At 40.9% G+C, this 17890-nt stretch overlaps 1 protein-coding gene across 8 annotated transcripts in view; it reads left to right on the top strand.

Moving 5' to 3' along the window:
• Positions 1–3428: 3428 nt before the first annotated feature.
• LUC7L3 (LUC7 like 3 pre-mRNA splicing factor) overlaps positions 3429–17890 on the top strand; it is a 27421-nt gene continuing 12959 nt past the window's right edge. For 2 of the 8 annotated variants that reach the window (XM_045984208.1, XM_045984203.1), the window contains exons 1-3: positions 3430–3667; positions 14737–14803; positions 17843–17882. In XM_045984208.1, coding sequence (XP_045840164.1) covers positions 3569–3667; positions 14737–14803; positions 17843–17882 — 206 coding nt within the window. In that variant the 5' untranslated portion in view covers positions 3430–3568. Of the gene's footprint in view, positions 3668–14730; positions 14804–15879; positions 15965–17842; positions 17883–17890 lie in introns of those variants that run through there. The other 6 variants (XR_006815874.1, XM_045984204.1, XM_045984205.1 and 3 more) reach the window with 5 other exon arrangements.

The raw sequence follows: 17890 nt of genomic DNA, 5'->3' as shown, positions 1-17890 counted from the left end.
GACTCGATCCCGGGACGCTGGGCTCATGGCCTGAGCCAAAGGCAGATGCTCAACCAACTGAGCCACCCAGGCGCCGCTATTTATTTATTTTTAAAGATTTTATTTATTTATTTATTTATTTTAAAAGATTTTATTTATTTATTTGACAGGCAAAGATCACAAGTAGGCAGAGAAGCAGGCAGAGAAAGAGAGGAGGAAGCCGATTTTTTTTTAAGTAGGCTCTACACCCAGATTAGACTTGAGATCAAGATCTGAGCTGAAACCAAGAATTGGATGCTTAACCAACTGAGACACAGAGGTAATTAATCACTTCTTTTAAAGGCCCTATCTCCAAATATAGTCACATTCTGAGATATGGGGATCAGAATTCCAACATAGGAATTTGAAGGGGGAGGGGACACAATTCAGTCCATTAATATTTTCCATTAGTAACATTTAAAGAATGGGGTCTGGAGACCACTGCCTGATAAGATTAAGTTGCTTCCCTTCTCATCATCGGGAAACAACAAATTCATATAACCTGTGTTAACAGTTAATTGGATATTATGATGTTAATAAAGACTACTTTTATTTGAGTCTCTGATGTCCAGCAGAGTGCGAAACAGATGATATTGGTGCTCACTGAATTAATGTAGGAAAGATGAATGAATCCGTTATCTGCACTTGTAAGACACATGGAATTGTGTCCGCTCTTAGAGTCTAGGGAAAGGAGAGTTGTAATGTTAAGACTTACTGAGGGTGTGACTGGATAAGATCCAAAGGCATTTAGTATTTTCATTTACATTTCATTTCAAGTCACTGTTCCCTTTTGTCTGTCTTCCCTTGAGCAGGAGTTCCCTGGGAAAGGGTCTTACACAACTGTCTGAGCATTCCCAGCCACTAATCCAGTTCTGGCCCAGAGCACAGAGCCTGGCATGGAGCACGTGATACCAGTAAAGTTTGTGGAATGAATGAGGGAATTAGATTTAAAAGTTTAAGTGAGTAGGAGCTGTAACTTTGCATTCAGCTTTTACAACGCTTGGTGGTTCAAGACCTATAATTTTTTCCCTTTTTAGTAGTATAGTGGCATTGGTGAACCTTTAAAAAAATGCTTCATTGAGCAAAGAGTAGCCTAGCCATCAGCTGGGAACTCCTCCATCTCGCTGCTCCATCAACAAACTGATATGTCTTTTTCTCTTTCTCCTTTCAGTGGAGAGAGGTCCTTTCTTGTAGCAAAGGCAATAGCTACAACTATGTCCTGAAGCCTGTACTACCATTATCTTCTTCTTCCTCTTCTTTTTAAATTTTTGCTTCTTTAAAACATAAAGCTTGGGGCGCCTGGATGGCTCAGTCGGTTAAGTGTCTGCCTTCGGCTCAGCCCATGATCTCGGGGTCCTGGGATCGCGCCCCAAATCGGGATCCCTGCTCTGTAAGGAGTCTGCTTCCCCCTCTCCCTCTGCTGCTCCCCCGATCGTCTGCTCATACTCTCTTCCTCTCGCTCTCAAATAAATAAAATCTTAAATAATTATAATACTAAAGCTTGGTTACCCTATGTTCTCCTGCAAATGGACCTTGGGAGCTTGTTTGGAGGTTCTAACAGGGGAGCACAGCTACTTGTATAACCTTAACCAAAGGAAGGTCCTTCTCTATCAGGGAAGGTTGTCATCTTGAACCAAATACCTAACTTCAGGGTTGGGGGAGGGGGGTGCCCATGGAGTGGTAAGGGTGGTAGGGGACATCCGCTTAGCCAGCCAGATCAGCTGAATCAACCCTGGCACTCAATGGGGTGACAGATGTCACTGTCAGATCACCCTCACATCCTTCTTTTTTAATTTTGAAGATCTAATCGGCTGTATTAAATGATTCATGAATTGGGCAGCATCCCATCTGGCTGACAGAGACGAAGTCCACTACCACCTTCATAAGAACTTACGAACTTTTGAGGCCCCTGGCTGGCTCAGTGGGAAAAACATGTGACTCTTGATCTTAGGGTTGTGTGTTCAAGCCCCACACTGGGTGTAGAGATTCCTTAAATAAAAATAAAACAAACAAACAAAACAGAACTTACAACTTTATCTCCCACCTCTTACTCTGATGTTAAACATATCCTAACTTCCCATGTTAAAAAAGCATTCCTTGACCCATACCTCCTTTTCCCCCTTATCATTATAACAGCTAATGATTCAAGGAACTTAAAATGTGTTGGGCCTGTTCTACATGTCTTGCGTTGTATCAATCCATTTAACGTTCACAATAATGTCCTGTGTATAGGGGACTATAAAAAAAAACCCCAATATTTAACTAAAAAATTTAAAGATCTAATTGGCTGTATGACAAGGATTCATGAATGGGCAGCATCCTATCCGGAAAGTAGACAGGAGCTCTGAAGAGCTGTACAGAATGGAAGGATTTTATAGGTAGAAGGACCCTGGACAAGGAAGGTAAGAGTGGATCGTTTCAGGCAAAGTTACCTTCCCATAGGGGAGGACAGGGGTCTCATCATGCAGATGACCTCACTAGAGCTGATCAGAAAATTTCAGATTTATTGGTTTAAATTCTAATTACTTTAGAGGCTAAAACTGCAATTAGGTCACATATTAAGTCTTAGTGGGGTTTATCTATCAACAGTGACTCTAATTTGAGGCCTGTTAACTCTTTTTAACAGGACCGTTACCATAAATCCCATTTTTCGGATGGGGAAAAATAAGGCACAGGGTGGCAGAGCCAGGATTACCAAACCAGGTTGATCTGGCTTTAGACTCCATCCCCTTAACTGTGATGGAGAACTTTACACAATTCATGTTGACAGATTTCATTTTATTTCTTTAGTGACCGTCAAACCTCAAGGGCTTACCAGGCACACGGTAAATACTCAGTTGTTGAATAGACGCGTTTAAAAAAAAATTCGACTAATTCGAATAATTAAAAAAAAAAACAAAAACAAAAATCGCCTCACTCTGGCTGACCTTGTAGAAACCGTGTTATCTCTCCCTCTTCCTGCCTGATTTCCCACCCAGTGAATCAGGGGAACTGGGGTGGGAGGACAGCCGGGTAGAGGAGGAGGCGAGCGCAAGTGACTAGGAACAGGGAATTGGGAGGGCAGATCTTCAGCCTCCTCCACTGGAAGATGGTACCGACTGCACCCCGTGGTGCGAAGGGTTCATTTTCCGAGCAGAGTCCAAGGTTCCCACACGGAGGCTCCCAGTGAAAGAGCTCCGGGAAGACCCGCGCCTGGGGAGGCACGCATGCAGCGCTAAGGAACCGCGTGGCCCTTCGTTCCGCTGAGCGCGGAGTAGGGCGGTGCCACCGGCAGGGGCGGAATCCCAGCCAGGTCTCGGCAAGCCCCGCCCCCGGAGCGGCGGAAGCGGACCCGTCCTCACCTCCCAGATCTGGGCGTGTCCCCGCGGGCGCACGCGCGCGCACGGCATGCTGGGAAGGCGCCCGCGCGGCGGCCATTTTGTCTTATCGGCTCCTCTTTAGAGGCGGCTTTTCGGCCTGCGAGAGGGCCAAAGGGCTTGGCGACTCTGTCGCCGGCGTTTTCTTTGGCGGGTGCCAGGGCAGGTGGGAGCAGCCGCCCGAGAAAAGCACCATGATTTCGGCCGCGCAATTGTTGGATGAGTTAATGGGCCGGGACCGAAACCTCGCCCCGGACGAGAAGCGCAGCAACGTGCGGTGGGACCACGAGAGCGTAAGTCCCGCGGGCCTTGGGTCTGTGCCCGGGCGCCGTGGGGGAGGGGAGCGGCGCAGGCTGGGGCCCGTCCGGCTGTCGGCGCGATTTGGGGCGCGGGCCGTGCGGGGTCGCGTGTCTGATCCTGTGGCGGGAGGGAGGAGCCCGCCGGGGTCCGGGGATGAGGAATGATTTGTTTTTGTTGTTGTTTTAGTATCGAGGAAGTCTGAGAGGGCCCTTGGCAGAATTGAAAAGCACCTTAAAAAGGCAGGGAAACGCGGAAAAAGATTTTATTATATCTAGCGGCTTTGGAGTTTTTAAACCTTATTATGAGATAGAGAAGAAGGCAAATTCTTCCGTTATTTGGGTTGAGCGTCGTAGACCGAAATTTCTGGAGAGGGTTAGTGGTAAAAATCGTGGCACTGTATTACTTCAAGAAAGGGTCCATTTCGACGCTTACGTGAGGAAATAAAATTTCAAGAGGTCATAACTTGGTAGGGTTTCCCGTGATGATTTACAGATACCGTTTGATAGCAGCACGTTTTAGTTAAGCTAGCTCTTGTAGATGGTTGTCATGTTTGTTTGTTTGTTTTTCACTACAAGACTCCTTTGATAAGAGTACAGGTACCTTGGTGAGCCCTGAGAAACGTGTAGAATTGTTGAATCATATTGTACACCTGAAACTAATAAGACAATTATATTTGAATGAAACAAAACTCGTTTGGTCCTTTTTACCTTATGAGTAAAGGGTAACTATAACCCCAGTTTCACAGATAAGACTTGAGAGGCTACCCAAGGTCTCTTGGCAAGTTAAGCGGCAAAACTAAACCTAATCTTTGTAGTCCTGTTCACTCACCACAATTCTGTCAGACTGACGGTCTCTGCAGATACCCGTGCATTTCAAGTGTTTTGAACATGCAGTGTTAGGTTTATGTTAGGTCTTAACCTAAAGAAGAGATGTAGATTCTAATTATACGTAGCTTGCAGTTACAGTCAAACAACGTGGTAATTTAAAGGCAGTTGCTAATCAAAATAGGTATAGTTGGACAGTAGGTTTTCTAAAAAAGTTGTTTTTTTTTTTTTTAATGTAGGTTTTGGTCAGAGTAAAATTTCTCTTTTGTAATTCAGGAAAATGAGCGGTACTAGATGAGTCCTTTCATTATCTTAAATAAGTGCCTAAGCTGTATTGGGTTGTTGCTTGATTCCAAAGTAGTATGAAGGGTAATGGTAGAATTTATTGTGTGGGGTCAAATTCACAAGTTTGTTGTTGACTTCAAGAGAGGGGAAGCTTTTTGAAAGCCTTCCCCCCTCTTCTTTCTTTTCTGACATTGGGGTTTTTCCCCTGCTTGTTAAATAGGAAGCTGAGTAACTTGCTTGTTTTGATCCTTTTTTTTTTCCTAGGCATTTGTCACTGTGAAGTCCGTTTTTCTTTTTAAAGATTTTATTTTATTTATTTGACAGTGAGAGAGAGAGATCGTAAGTAGGCAGAGAGGCAGGCAGAGAGAGAGGAGGAAGCAGGCTCCCTGCGGGGCAGAGAGCCCGATGCGGGGCTCGATCCCGGACCCCGAGATCACGACCCGAGCCGAAGGCAGCGGCTTAATCCACTGAGCCACCCAGGCGCCCCAAGTCCGTTTTTCTTTTACTACTTACGGAACTTTCCATCTTGTCTTGCAAAACAAAGAACATTACGATTTAGTTGATGTGCAGATAGGACATTTTGGACATAATGTGTTTGGGGTTAAAAAGAAAATTGCTTTTGGCTGCCTGCTTATCAACTGGAACAGTCTAAAATCTGTGCCTCCTTGGTTTTGAACATATGTTGTGAAGAAACTTTGTTTTCCTGACAGTATTATATTGCCACATTGCTTTCTATACCATGGGTTTATAGTTGGCAGTGGGACTCTGGGAATTGCAGCTTAAGTCTTCTGTCATCTCAGCCCTAATCTTTGGCTTAAGGTGTTTCTCATTGATTTTAAATTCTCGGCACTTGTCACCAAGATTCTTTATGCCTGAATGACAGATTTACTTCATTCCTGATCCGGGGATTTGAAAAAGTCAAATTACTGCTATTTCAGATTCATATCTGCTGGGGTCGGGGAAGAAGGTTGATGTTGACCTGGAACAAAGCACATGGCCTCTTCTAAATAAGACTGAATTACTCCGGGGTAAAATAAAGCTGTGGAAGCTCGTGACATCACTTCCGGGTTATTTGCATATTCTTAGGCTGTTGGTTGGTAGTGGTAAAATCCTGGGAAAAAATGGACAACCCCAACATATACTGTAAAGGTTTCAGGATCATTGAACCTGATATTTCAAATATTTTTACATTCCTGTTCTATCTGGAAATTTTTCTTTGCTACCTTCGCACTGGATGGGAAAAGCTATTTCAGCTGGGTGGGGTCCTTTTGTTTAACAATTGAAATGGAAACTTTACCGTTAGTGGTAAAGGTAGTTCTTGGTTGTCTGTGTTTGACCAACCTGTGGGATTTGTTTTAAATGCAGATTTCTCCTCTTTGCCTGAAGAGCTTCCAGTCTGTAGGCCTGAGGGACGGCCCCGGAAATCTGGGTTTTCTTTAAATGGCCTCTTACACATTCTAAAGCTTGTGTACTGTAGCTTCCTGACCCACCTGATTAGTCTTGGATTTTTAATTGTGAGCTCATAGCCCTTAAAGCTCATTTTTAAGTGAAGTATGCATCAGTGATGTAAATTACTGACCTTTCTTTTGTTTGTAGTGGATTTTATGTCATCACTATCCCCGGTGAATCTTGGAAAGTGCTGCACTGGGGTTTTACAGCATTTCCAACTTTTGTAGATTGTTATCTTGATGTGAGAGAGAGTAGTTTTCAGCTAAAGTCAGATTAGTTTTAATACCATCTCAAGGATTCATTCATACATCCTATTGCCTCGCCTATTAATATTTTACAATTTCTTGAGGTTAGTATTTTGCATTAAGCAGTTTGTTTGCTCTGCTGTTAATTCTAAACAACCACAGTAACTAGGAAAGCACCTGATTTTTAACTTCCTAGCATGAGCACCTTTCAGTTAGTGTCCACATGGGGAGATTTCAGTATTTCCTAGAGAAGGCATGAATAGCCTCTCCTTATCTAAATAGTTTAGATTGTGAGGGATACCCCTCCCCCAATTTATTTAGTTAAGAGAGGGGGAGGGGCCAACAGAGAAAATCTTAAACACTTTCCACTCCCACGCAGAGGCCGGCATTGAACACAGCGCAGAACTCCATCTCAGAACCCTAAGAGCATGGCCTGTGCTAACATCAGCAGCCTGATGCTTAACTAACTAAGCCACGCAGGTGCCCCCTGTTCTTTAAACTTCTTTGTGGGAGATTTTAAAGTTTGGTCTAGAGTTTTCATTATCTTTTATATTATATAACAGGAATTTTATAGTTCAGATTGAGGTTTTTACATGTAGATCTGAACCCAGAAATGAGATTATTTAACTGATTCTAATAATATCCAAAATGGGATTTCTTTCATAATTTATCAAATTCAAGTATGCCACCTGTTCAGTGAAGGTTTAATAATTTATGGAGGGAATTGAACTAAATGTTCTTTTCTAAAATCTTCAGAATGTTAACAGGTATTTTCACTGACACTGAAAGCTTTTTGGAAAAGAAAAGTTAAAGCTCTGGCCACACTTTTACTTGTAAACTTGGGAAACAAAAATTAGTAATTATAGTACTAATCTAGGTATTTTATTGGATAGTTTTAGTTTAGAGTCACCCAAATGTTCTTTCTGACAGAATGTAGGCATTTCTGGTCCTACTCCACAGTACGTGGTAAGTGTTGGGCTTCTCCAAGCAGCATTCTGTGTGTTTGTATGTGTACATAACTGCTGTTTCCTTTTTCTTCCCAAAATATATGCAGAAGTAGAATGAATTCTCTATGTACTCACACCTAATGCAACGTTACCAAAACGTTGCCAGTGTTATTATTTCTATATTCCCTATCCTTTCCTTTATTTTGAAGCAGTTCTATCATTTAAGCTTTAGGTACATTATTATGTATCTTTAAAATATAAGAACTTCAAGAAAGCATAACCACAATATTACCATCACATTGAAAATATTAAGGTATTTATTTAATATTTATTTGATCACTTTAGGAAAGATGTATCATTAGAGTTGATTTCTTCACAAGGGGAGAAAGTATTTTAAATTAGTAATAGTGCTTCATTGTTTTATGAAATATGCTTAATTTTCTCATCTTTTCTCTCTCCTTTTTAAAAAGGGATTTATTTATTTTGGGGAGAGGGAGAGAGTCTTAAAGCAGACCCCATGCTGAGCACAGCACTGGGCTCCATCTCATGACCCTGAGATCACCACCTGAGTGGAAACCAAGAGTCAGCTATGTAACTGGATGTAATCATCCAGGTGCCCCAGTTTTCTCATTTCTTATTTGTAACTTGGGGGAATTTCATGTATTCATTTATTCAACAAAAATGTAGCAATGTAATAGTATGGATATGGCAGTTGGCCAGAGAGAACCATTAGTCTGGTGGCAAATGTAAAGGACTAAACATGCTTTTGTAACATAATTTGGTACATGCCATAGTAGGACATGTGTAGGGTCTAGAAAAGAACACATGAGAGGGACATCTAATAAGCTAGACTGGGGTACTTGGGAAAGGCCTCTTAAAGTGGCCCTTCAATACTGGGACCTGAAGGATTAATAGGAATTGGCCTCAGGGAGTGGGAGAGAAGACAGATGTTAGTTACCAGGGGCTGGAAAAAAATCTTAGGCCTGAAAAATTGTGAATAGTATTATAGCTGGAGCCTGTGTTCATTTTTTGTTTTTTTTTGTGTGTGTGTGTTTTAAGATTTTATTTATTTGACAGAGATCACAAGTAGGCAGAGAGGCAGGCAGAGAGAGAGGGGGAAGCAGGCTCCTCGCTGAGCAGAGAGCCGGATGCGGGGCTCGATCCCAGGACCCTGAGATCGTGACCTGAGCCGAAGACAGGGGCTTAACCCACTGGGCCACCCAGGTGCCCCTCATGTTCATTTTTTTTTTTTTTTAATATTTTATTTATTTGACAGACAGAGATCACAAGTAGGCAGAGAGGCAGGCAGAGAGAGAGGAGGAAGCAGGCTCCCCATGGAGCAGAGAGCCCGATGCGGGACTCGATCCCAGGACCCCGGGATCATGACCTGAGCCGAAGGCAGAGGCTTTAACCCACTGAGCCACCCAGGCACCCTCATGTTCATTTTTTGTTGAGGAAGGGAACATGTTGATAAATGGGCAGGAATCTGGTTTTGAATGGTTTTTATAAGCCTTGTTAAAAGTTGGGACTTGGGACGCCTGGGTGGCTCAGTCCATTAATTGCCTACCTTAGGCTCTCAGGTCATGATTCCAGGTCCTGGGATCCAGTGCCATGACTTGCTCCTTGCTCAGTTGGGAGCCTGCTTTGCCCTCTACCTGCCACTCCCCCTGCTTGTGCTCTCCTGCTCATGCTCTCTGACAAATAGAATCTTTAAAAAAAAATTTAAAAAAAGATTGGGACTAAAATTACATTGGGAAACAATTGAAGGTTTCTAAGCAGATCGAGTATCAGATGGACTGTTGCCAACATGATGAATTTTAAATTCCAATATTTAGATGACCAGAAATAGAAATTGAATAAATTCTTTTTATGATTTGTTTATAAAATGGACTTACTTGTGGAACAAAAAAATGTATCCAAGGTTGTTAGTAACTTAGAATACCAAAGAAACTCATAGTTGTCTATAAAGACATTTACATGTCCATTAATAACTTGAAGGCTTTATTTGTAAATAATAACTAGCTGGCCTGTTGGGGTGAGAAACAACTAGGAATTCAGCTGACTTAGGAAAAGCAGTTCAAAAATAATGCAGATGGCTTTGAAAATATTTGATTAGCTCAAGGAAGAATTCTCTTACTGTTTTTTTTTTTTTTTTAAAGATTTTTATTTATTCATTTGACAGAGATCACAAGTAGGCAGAGAGGCAGGCAGAGAGAGAGGAAGGGAAGCAGGCTCCCTGCGGAGCAGAGAGCCCGATGCGGGGCTCGATCCCAGGACCCTGAGACCATGACCTGAGCCGAAGGCAGTGGCTTAATCCACTGAGCCACCCAGGCGCCCCAGAATTCTCTTACTGTTTGATTCAAGCGGGTGTAGAAAAAAAATCAGGTATTCTTAAGGTACTTTTGTGATCAGAAGTGGTCTAAATGGATGAACAGAGTTGATTTGATTGTGCCTTGAAGAAGTGAATGTTAAATACTAAAAAAAAGGATTGTTTTTATTAAGGTGGATGTCTCAGCATATTTTGAGTTAAAATACTTACACTTGCTTAAGTCTCCCAGCTTGTGTGTTAAGTCTTCTTTGCATTAAATAATGTTCTTTCCTTTAAAGATTGACTCCAGTGCTCGCTTCGGCAGCACATATACTAAAGATTGACTCCATTAATATATTGGAAATTGATTTGTTTTCCCTCTGAGTTTAACACCATTAAAATTATTTTTTTCCCAAAGGAGACATGCTTGCTGTAAAAAATTAAAATTTAACTTAGAAATAAACAGTAAGGGGCACCTGGGTGGCTCAGGGGGTTAAGCCTCTGCCCTCTGCTCGGGTCATGATCTCAGGGTCCTGGGATCGAGCCCCACATCAGGCTCTCTGCTCAGCAGGGAGCCTGCCCTCTCTCTCTGCCTGCCTCTCTTCCTACTTGTGATCGGTCTGTCAAATAAATAGAATCTTAAAAAAAAAATTAAAAACAAAACAAAACAGTAAGTCTGTTCTTGCCTCCCCTCCTCATTGCCAAATTCCTCTGTTCCTAAAAACTTATGCATATACACGTTAAGTGAAAGTTATAGGTAGCTTAATGTAATAATATACATAAATGTATATTTAACAACTTTCATTTCCTATTGTGGCATCTTTCCTTGTTGGTGCATATAAATCGACCTCAGTTGGTAGAGCATGTGACTCTTGATCTTGGGTTGTGAGTTCGAGCTCCACGTTGGGTATAGAGATTACTTAAAAATAAATTTTTTTGGAAGATTTTATTTATTATTTGACAGATCACAAGTAGGCAGAGAGACAGGCAGAGAAGGGGGCGGGAGCAGGCTCCCTGCCAAGCAGAGAGCTGGATGCAGGGCTGGATCCCAGGACCCTGAGACCATGACGTGAACTGAAGGCAGAGGCTTAACCCACTGGGCCATCCAGGCCCTAACAATAAAAAAATTAAAATGGGGGGCGTCTGGGTGGCTCAGTCTGTTAAGCATCTGCCATCGGGTGCGTCATAACCCCAGGGTCCCAGGTTGGAGCCCTGCATCAAGCTCCCTGCTCAGCAGGGAGGCTGCTTCTCTCTCCTCCTTTGCCTGCCCCTCCCCCAACCTGTGTGCTTGTGCTTGCTCTCTCAAGTAAATAAAGTCTAAAAAATAAAAAAACATAAAAGATAATAAATCTACTTTAGTTTTTTAAACATTTTGTTCTCTAGGGGATATATAGAGTATATTTCATTCTTTTTCCATTACCAGCCAGGCTGCAGTGAACATTCTGGTACATAAAGCTGAGTCACTTGTAGGATGGGTTCCTAGAAGGGTAATGGCTAAGGTGAATGCACTTTTTACATTTTGATGATGCTGCCAAATTGTCCCACAGCCCTCTAGTATTGTTTAGAATGCCATTTTCCGGGTACTGTTTCACAGGCCAGATAATTGTTTTAATTTTTGACAAATTGGCTTTGTTTAATATGGTAGTAATTTGCTGCTAAAATTTTGAGTCAGATTTCTAAGATTGATTGTATTTCTGCTTTCTCTTCTCTGGTAGTGGATTCACTAAAGGATGCTATTGAGATGGAACTCTTGTCAGTAGTGTTGCCTTAGATTTATCAAGAGGATAAATCTCAGGAATTCGGGCCCTACCCCACTCCCTAGGTATCTGCCCCTCCCACCTTTGGTTATCAGACTGTTAACTCCATGATGGCTATTTGGTGAAGACTTGCTGAGTAAGACAGTAGTGTTTATTTTTTTTAAAGATTTTATTTATTTCTTTGACAGAGAGATCACAGGTAGGCAGAGGGCAGAGCCACCCAGGCGCCCCTAAAAGACAGTTTAAAAGATCCTTAGTCCCTGGGGAGGGTTAAAGAAGCAGTCTAAGTAGCTAGAGTTTAATGGGTAGAGTAATATTTTGGTGTGCCATTGTGTTACAGTAGTATTTTAAGGAGAGTTGAAGAGTGGAAAGGGGATATAGATCCAGATTGAGAAAGGGGGGTTCTAATCTGGATTCCGTAAATAGCTAGATATCCTTGGGGCAGGTCATTTGTTCTCCCTTATCTCACATGGGGTGATTGGACCAAATTTTAAGAAGCACATGTTTTGCCCATGGGCAGTCATGTCTTACTTGGTGTATATACTACCTAAAACCATTTTTTAAAAAGTAGCTTGAGTAGTGGTGTAAAAATCAGACAAATTTTCCCCTCTCTCCCAGTGTAATAAACATAATTTAAGTGTTAAAATCTCACTGTGAAATACTATCTTTTTTTTTTTTTTTATACACGGAAAACCAGGCAGTTAAAGTCTGTAGTTCACAGTGGGTGTCAGCCAAGATTCAAACTCTGCGCTGTGTTGTCTCTCCAAGCATACCTTGTTTTACACTTGGCCATTTCATACTGGGTTAGGTCTTTTTCACATGTTTTCCTTATGCCTAGAATGTTTTGCAGTCTTTCTACTTCTGAATTTAAGAACCAGTTCAAGCCTCATCACCTGTGATGACCTGGCATTCCTGACTAAAATCACTTCTGTATCTAGTGTTGGATGTGTATTCTTTTTTTTTTTTTTTTTTTCAAGATTTTATTTATTTATTTGACAGACAGAGATCACAAGTAGGCAGAGAGAGAGAGGAGGAAGCAGGCTCCCTGCGGAGCAGAGAGCCCGATGTGGGGCTCGATCCCAGCACCCTGGGATCATGACCCGAGCCGAAGGCAGAGGCCCCAACCCAATGAGCCACCCAGGCGCCCCTGGATGTGTATTCTAACACTCTTGTTTTTTGTTCTTGACTTCTGTTAGACTGTGGTCTTCTTGAGAAGTTGATTTTTCTCAGTCTTGGATTTCCTGCACTGTTCTTAGCACATAGTGTTAAGTGATTGTTGAAGTGCCATTTTCTACCTTTTAAAATTAAAATGTCACTTAAAATTAAATGCCACTTTATTTTTTAAGGTTGTTTTAAAAATTCATTTAATCACTACACCCAGTGTGGGGCTCAAATTCACCACGGCAAGATCAAGAAACAGTTGCATGCTCCGTGGACTGAGCCAACCAGGTGCCCATAAGTGCCACTCTTTCTCTCTCTATATTTATTACTTAAGATATTTTTTATTTACTAGAGAGAGAATGAGCAAGGGGGAGGGGCAGAGGGAGAGGGAGAAGCCGACTCCCCGCTGAGCAGGGAGCCCCATTCAGGACTCCGTCCCAGGACCCTGAGATCATGACCTGAGTCCAAGGCAGATGCTTAACTGACTGAGCCACCCAGGCCTCTCCTAAGGGCCACTTTAAATTAAAATCATATGCGGTACTTACTAGATTTGAGAGTGTGTTCATTTTATTTTTTTTTTGAAATTTAATTTAAAAACTGACAGTACATTTGAAGTTTTGACCAGTTAGAATCTACGTTTGTCTATTTTTTAACGTGGGGCTTGAACTCATGGTCCTGAAATAAGGAGTCCCATGCTCCACCAACTGAGTCAGGCAGGTGCCCCTCAGAATCTGCTGGGTTTTTTTTTTAGAAAGTCTTATTTGTATGAATAAGGCTTAAGTTTTATAGTAAAACTACATAGCTGTGGGAAATCACAAGTATTTTAGTTTTTAAAATTTAAAAATTTTAAATTTAAGAAAACAAATACCAGTTTATGACAAATCTTGTAGCTAGTAGTAATCACAAGTGTTAGAGAAAAACCACACATATGGTAAAGTGCAAACTCAGATCTGGTCAGTTTGATTTCAGTGAAAAATATTATTAAAACCAAGCTTCAATAAGTACTATACTGATAATTTTAAGAATTATATGAATTCCAAAAGAATTATATGATTTCCTTCCTAGAAAAAGTTTGTATTGGCTTATATTTTAGAGTCAGGAGAGGGACCATGGAGGTGTTTGCTCTTTTTGTTATTTTATTTAATTTTTAAAATTTTTTATATTTTATCTTTTTAAGATTTTATCCACAAGCAGGAAGAGTGTATGGGGGGAGAAACAGGCCTCCTGCTGAGCAGAGAGCCCGCTGTAGGGCTTGATCCCAGGACCCTGGACTCATGACCTAAGCCAAAGGCAGATGCCTAACAACTGAGCCTGGCACCCAGGCGTCCCTCTTGTTTTTTTAAAGATTTTATTTTATTTTTCTTTAAGTAACGTCTGCAGCCAATATGGGATTGGAACTCAAAACCCCGAGATCAAGAGTTGCATGACGGAGTTACAGACGGAGCCAGCCAGGCGCCCCTACTTTGTTTTAATGATGAGCCTTTTTTGAGGATCATAGAGATTGACTCAGTTTAAACAAAGAATAGTAGTCTTATGTTTTATTAGTTAAGATGATAAATAGAGGGGCGCCTGGGTGGCTCAGTGGGTTGGGCCTCTACCTTCGGCTCAGGTCCTGATCTCAGGGTCCTGGGATTGAGACCCGCATCGGGCTCTCTGCTCAGCAGGGAGCCTGCTTCCTCCTGTCTCTCTCTGCCTGCCTCTCTGCCTACTTGTGATATCTCTCTCTGTCAAATAAATAAATAAAATCTTAAAAAAAAAAAAGATGATAAATGAAAAATTCTGTTAAAAACAAAAAAGATGCACAGTAGTAAAATTTGTTCTTCTGGTTCTCTTTGCTAAGTGGGGAGAGTGATGATTAAAAGTAGTACTAGGAAATACTGGTGCCTCTGTCCTGCATTTTTTACTGAACTCTGGGAGTTGGAAGGTCATTAATATAACTAATGTGGTTTAACAAAAAAAATTGTTCTTATTTGGTTGAAAGATGAAGGTTAAGAAATGAAAAAATAGTAGTTTGGCACCCTTTTCCAATACAGTTTTAAAGCTGAACAATTTTTAAAAGTTAAGTACCTTTGTTTTTCTTCACTAGGTTTGTAAATATTATCTCTGTGGTTTTTGTCCTGCGGAATTATTCACAAACACTCGTTCTGATCTAGGTAAGTGAATTTTCTTTGTAGCTTTTATCAAATTATGATTTAAAATAAAAACTGGTACTTTATAAATTCCAAAAAGTTTTCTCTTAAATAAGGTTTGTTGATAAAATAATTTCTTTCTTGGCTTAGATTTTTGAACATATTTTAATAAATGCCAGTGTAGTTAAACATGGTGGCTTAAGTGAACATACATGTCTATTTCTACTCCCTCCGAAAACGCTCCACTAAAATGAAAATTTAAAAACAAAAAAGGTGTAAACAGAAGAGGAGATAACAATTAGCGATATCAACTGAAGTTTTGGAAGATGACAAGTGGATGGAAGAGTAGCAGCAAACTCAACAGAGCAGAACAGCCTCTACCCTAAAAGCCTGCAGAATGGGATATTAAAAGGAAATGTTTGATCAGCAGAACCCTGGACAGGTTCAGCATTTGGAGGTACCAGGTATCATAGCAGAGTTGAGTCATGGGCTAAAAATGAAAGATTAGTCTAGTTAGGGTCTCTCACCTGTGACATTTGATATTTTGAGCTGGATATTTTTGTTTTAGGGGGCTATCCTTTGTATTGTAGAACGTTTAGTAGTATTCCTGGCCTCTACCCACTAGATGCCAGTGGCACCCTTCAACTGTGACAGCTAAAACATCTTCACCTAAAAAGACATTGCCATGTGTCCCTGGAGGAACTCTTAAAACTTGTGCATCTGGTAATTTTCTGTCGTCCCTCCCGCCCCCCGCACCCCAGAAGACACGAGGGGGTTCTTTTCTGGAGAAATTGGACCTGTAAGACTGTAGTTCGATCTGAACCACAGAATGCAAAACAAAACAAAAACCAGTGACTTTCTTCTCCTAAGGATGGTACATAATTAGTATCATTCTAGAAACATAAAAGAGAAGTTAATTATTTTAAGCACAGTGCTTGCCCTAGAGCCTTAGAAGCACATTAGGGCTGGACGAATCTAGCTGTTGGGATTCCAGACACAGCACAGGGCAGTAATGAGTAAAAATGAGACTTATTAAGAGAGTTAAGTCTATATTCTTAATAGTGGGGTTTTCCCATTCCCTTCCTCTGCCCTGTTCCTAGAAGGATACAGCCAGATGTTTTTCCCCAGGCAGAAGAGAAGAGGATTCTTTAGAGAAAGTGAACAGTTCCAGAGAAATGATCTAAGGTACTGACCCTTGGGGAATCTCCTAAAAGAATTTTGCTGCCTGATTTTCCTGTGGTGAAGCCCATTAGTTGCCATACCCTGCCTATGCATACCAACTTCCAGTTAGATTTTGGAAGTATTTGCCAGCCAAGGAATACCAGTTAGACACAAAGAAAACCTTCAACACAACAGATTAAGGAAACCAACTGGGATGGGGGGAGTTTAGTGGAATTAGAGATAATGGGAAAAGCAGAAGAAAAGATACTTTGTTGTTGTTGTTTCAAGTAAGCTTTATACCCAATAGGGGAATTCACAACCCTGAGATCAGGAGTTACATGTTTTATTGACTGAGCCAGCCCGGTGCCCTAAAATACTAAAAGTCTTAACTAAATTTAGTATCCTCAGAGAAATAAGAGCGGATATAAGGAATAGGATGCTGTATAAAAAGGGAGCTTTCGAAAAACCAAAAAGAGCTCTTGGAAATTAGGACTGAAGAAATGTGAAATAAAAATCGGTGTAAAGGTTTGAGAATAAAATCAAGGAAATTTGCTGGAATGTTGGGTGATCAAACAGAAAAGATTAAAATTTGAAAAAATTACATCAGTACAACATTAATTAGGAGTTCTAGAGAAGGCAGAAGGGAGGAAAATAAAGATTTTGCAATACTGAGGGGTGGTAGTCCATAGATTGAGTGGGTCCTTCAAATGCTCACAGCACACTGGATGAAAAAAGATCCGTTCAAAGGCACCATTAAAAAACTACCGAAGTTTCAGAATGGTGGGAGTGGAGTCGGGACACACAGGATTATGAATCAGAATGGCCTCAGATTTGTCAGTAACACCACCAGAAGCTTGAAGACTTTGGGAGATAAACCCTCAGGATTCTGAGTGAAAAAATAATTTTCCTAGGTTAGCTTTATAACCAAACTCCAAAGTATGAGAGTGAAAAAAGACATTTTCAGACATGTAAGATCTCAAAAAATTTATCTCCCATGATTCTTTTCTCTGGAAATGCTACCAACACATGGGTATAAAACCAAGGAGAAAAACAAGAGATCCAGTAAACTGCATTCAATACAGACCAGAAAAGGGACCTCTCAGAATGACAACCATTATTAGTGAGCTTAGAAAACCAGTAGCCTAGATTGAAGCAGAAAGAAAGCTCAGGGGCAAAACTGAAGCTGACTATCTGATAGATTTGCAATCTTGAGAGAATTTCTGTAGCTGACTAAAAGTGTTGGAGAAGAGTTCAGAAATACAGAAATCTAAACAAATGAAAAGAATTCCAACAGAAATGTGAAATATATCTTAAGTCATCATAATGGCCCTTTTGTTTGGCTCAGCGGGTAACAATACTTGCATAGTCAAAATGTAAAGTGTTTATTTAACCTAAGAAATTTTGATGTCTAAGATAAATTAAGAAAAAGCAAACTAGTTTAGAAATATGAAAATAAATTCCAGAAGGCATAGGTGACAATTGGTTGCCTTCTGGAGTTAGGAAGGAGTAGGTCCTTGAGCATTCTTGTACTATTTGGCTTCATTTGCAGATACCCCAGATTAGTAAAAGATGAGTGGTTCACCTTCCTCACAGTTTCATTGGGTGGCAGAGGATACAGTTTCTCTTTTTTCAACTTCCTCTTCTTTTTTCTTCTCTTTCCTTACTATATAGTTGCTCTCTGTTATACTGATCTTGAAGATTAAGGAGAACAATTTTCATGTGTTTACTTGGGCACATTACTTTGTGATTCATTAGGCTCAGTTTAGGTGTGTACAGACTATTTTGTGATGAAATGGGTCTTGTTTTCCTTTTTTTTAAGAACTTCCTTTAGTTTTGGCGAGAGAAAAGATGGTTAACATCACCAGTAATTTATACATTCATATTTTTCATCTTTTTTTTCAGGTCCATGTGAAAAAATTCATGATGAAAATCTTCGAAAACAGTAAGTTA

Source organism: Meles meles, chromosome 18 (assembly GCF_922984935.1).
Source record: "Meles meles chromosome 18, mMelMel3.1 paternal haplotype, whole genome shotgun sequence".
NCBI lineage: Eukaryota > Metazoa > Chordata > Mammalia > Carnivora > Mustelidae > Meles > Meles meles.
The sequence above is the reverse complement of the archived record's forward strand: the minus strand, read 5'-3'. Positions and strand labels throughout refer to the sequence as shown.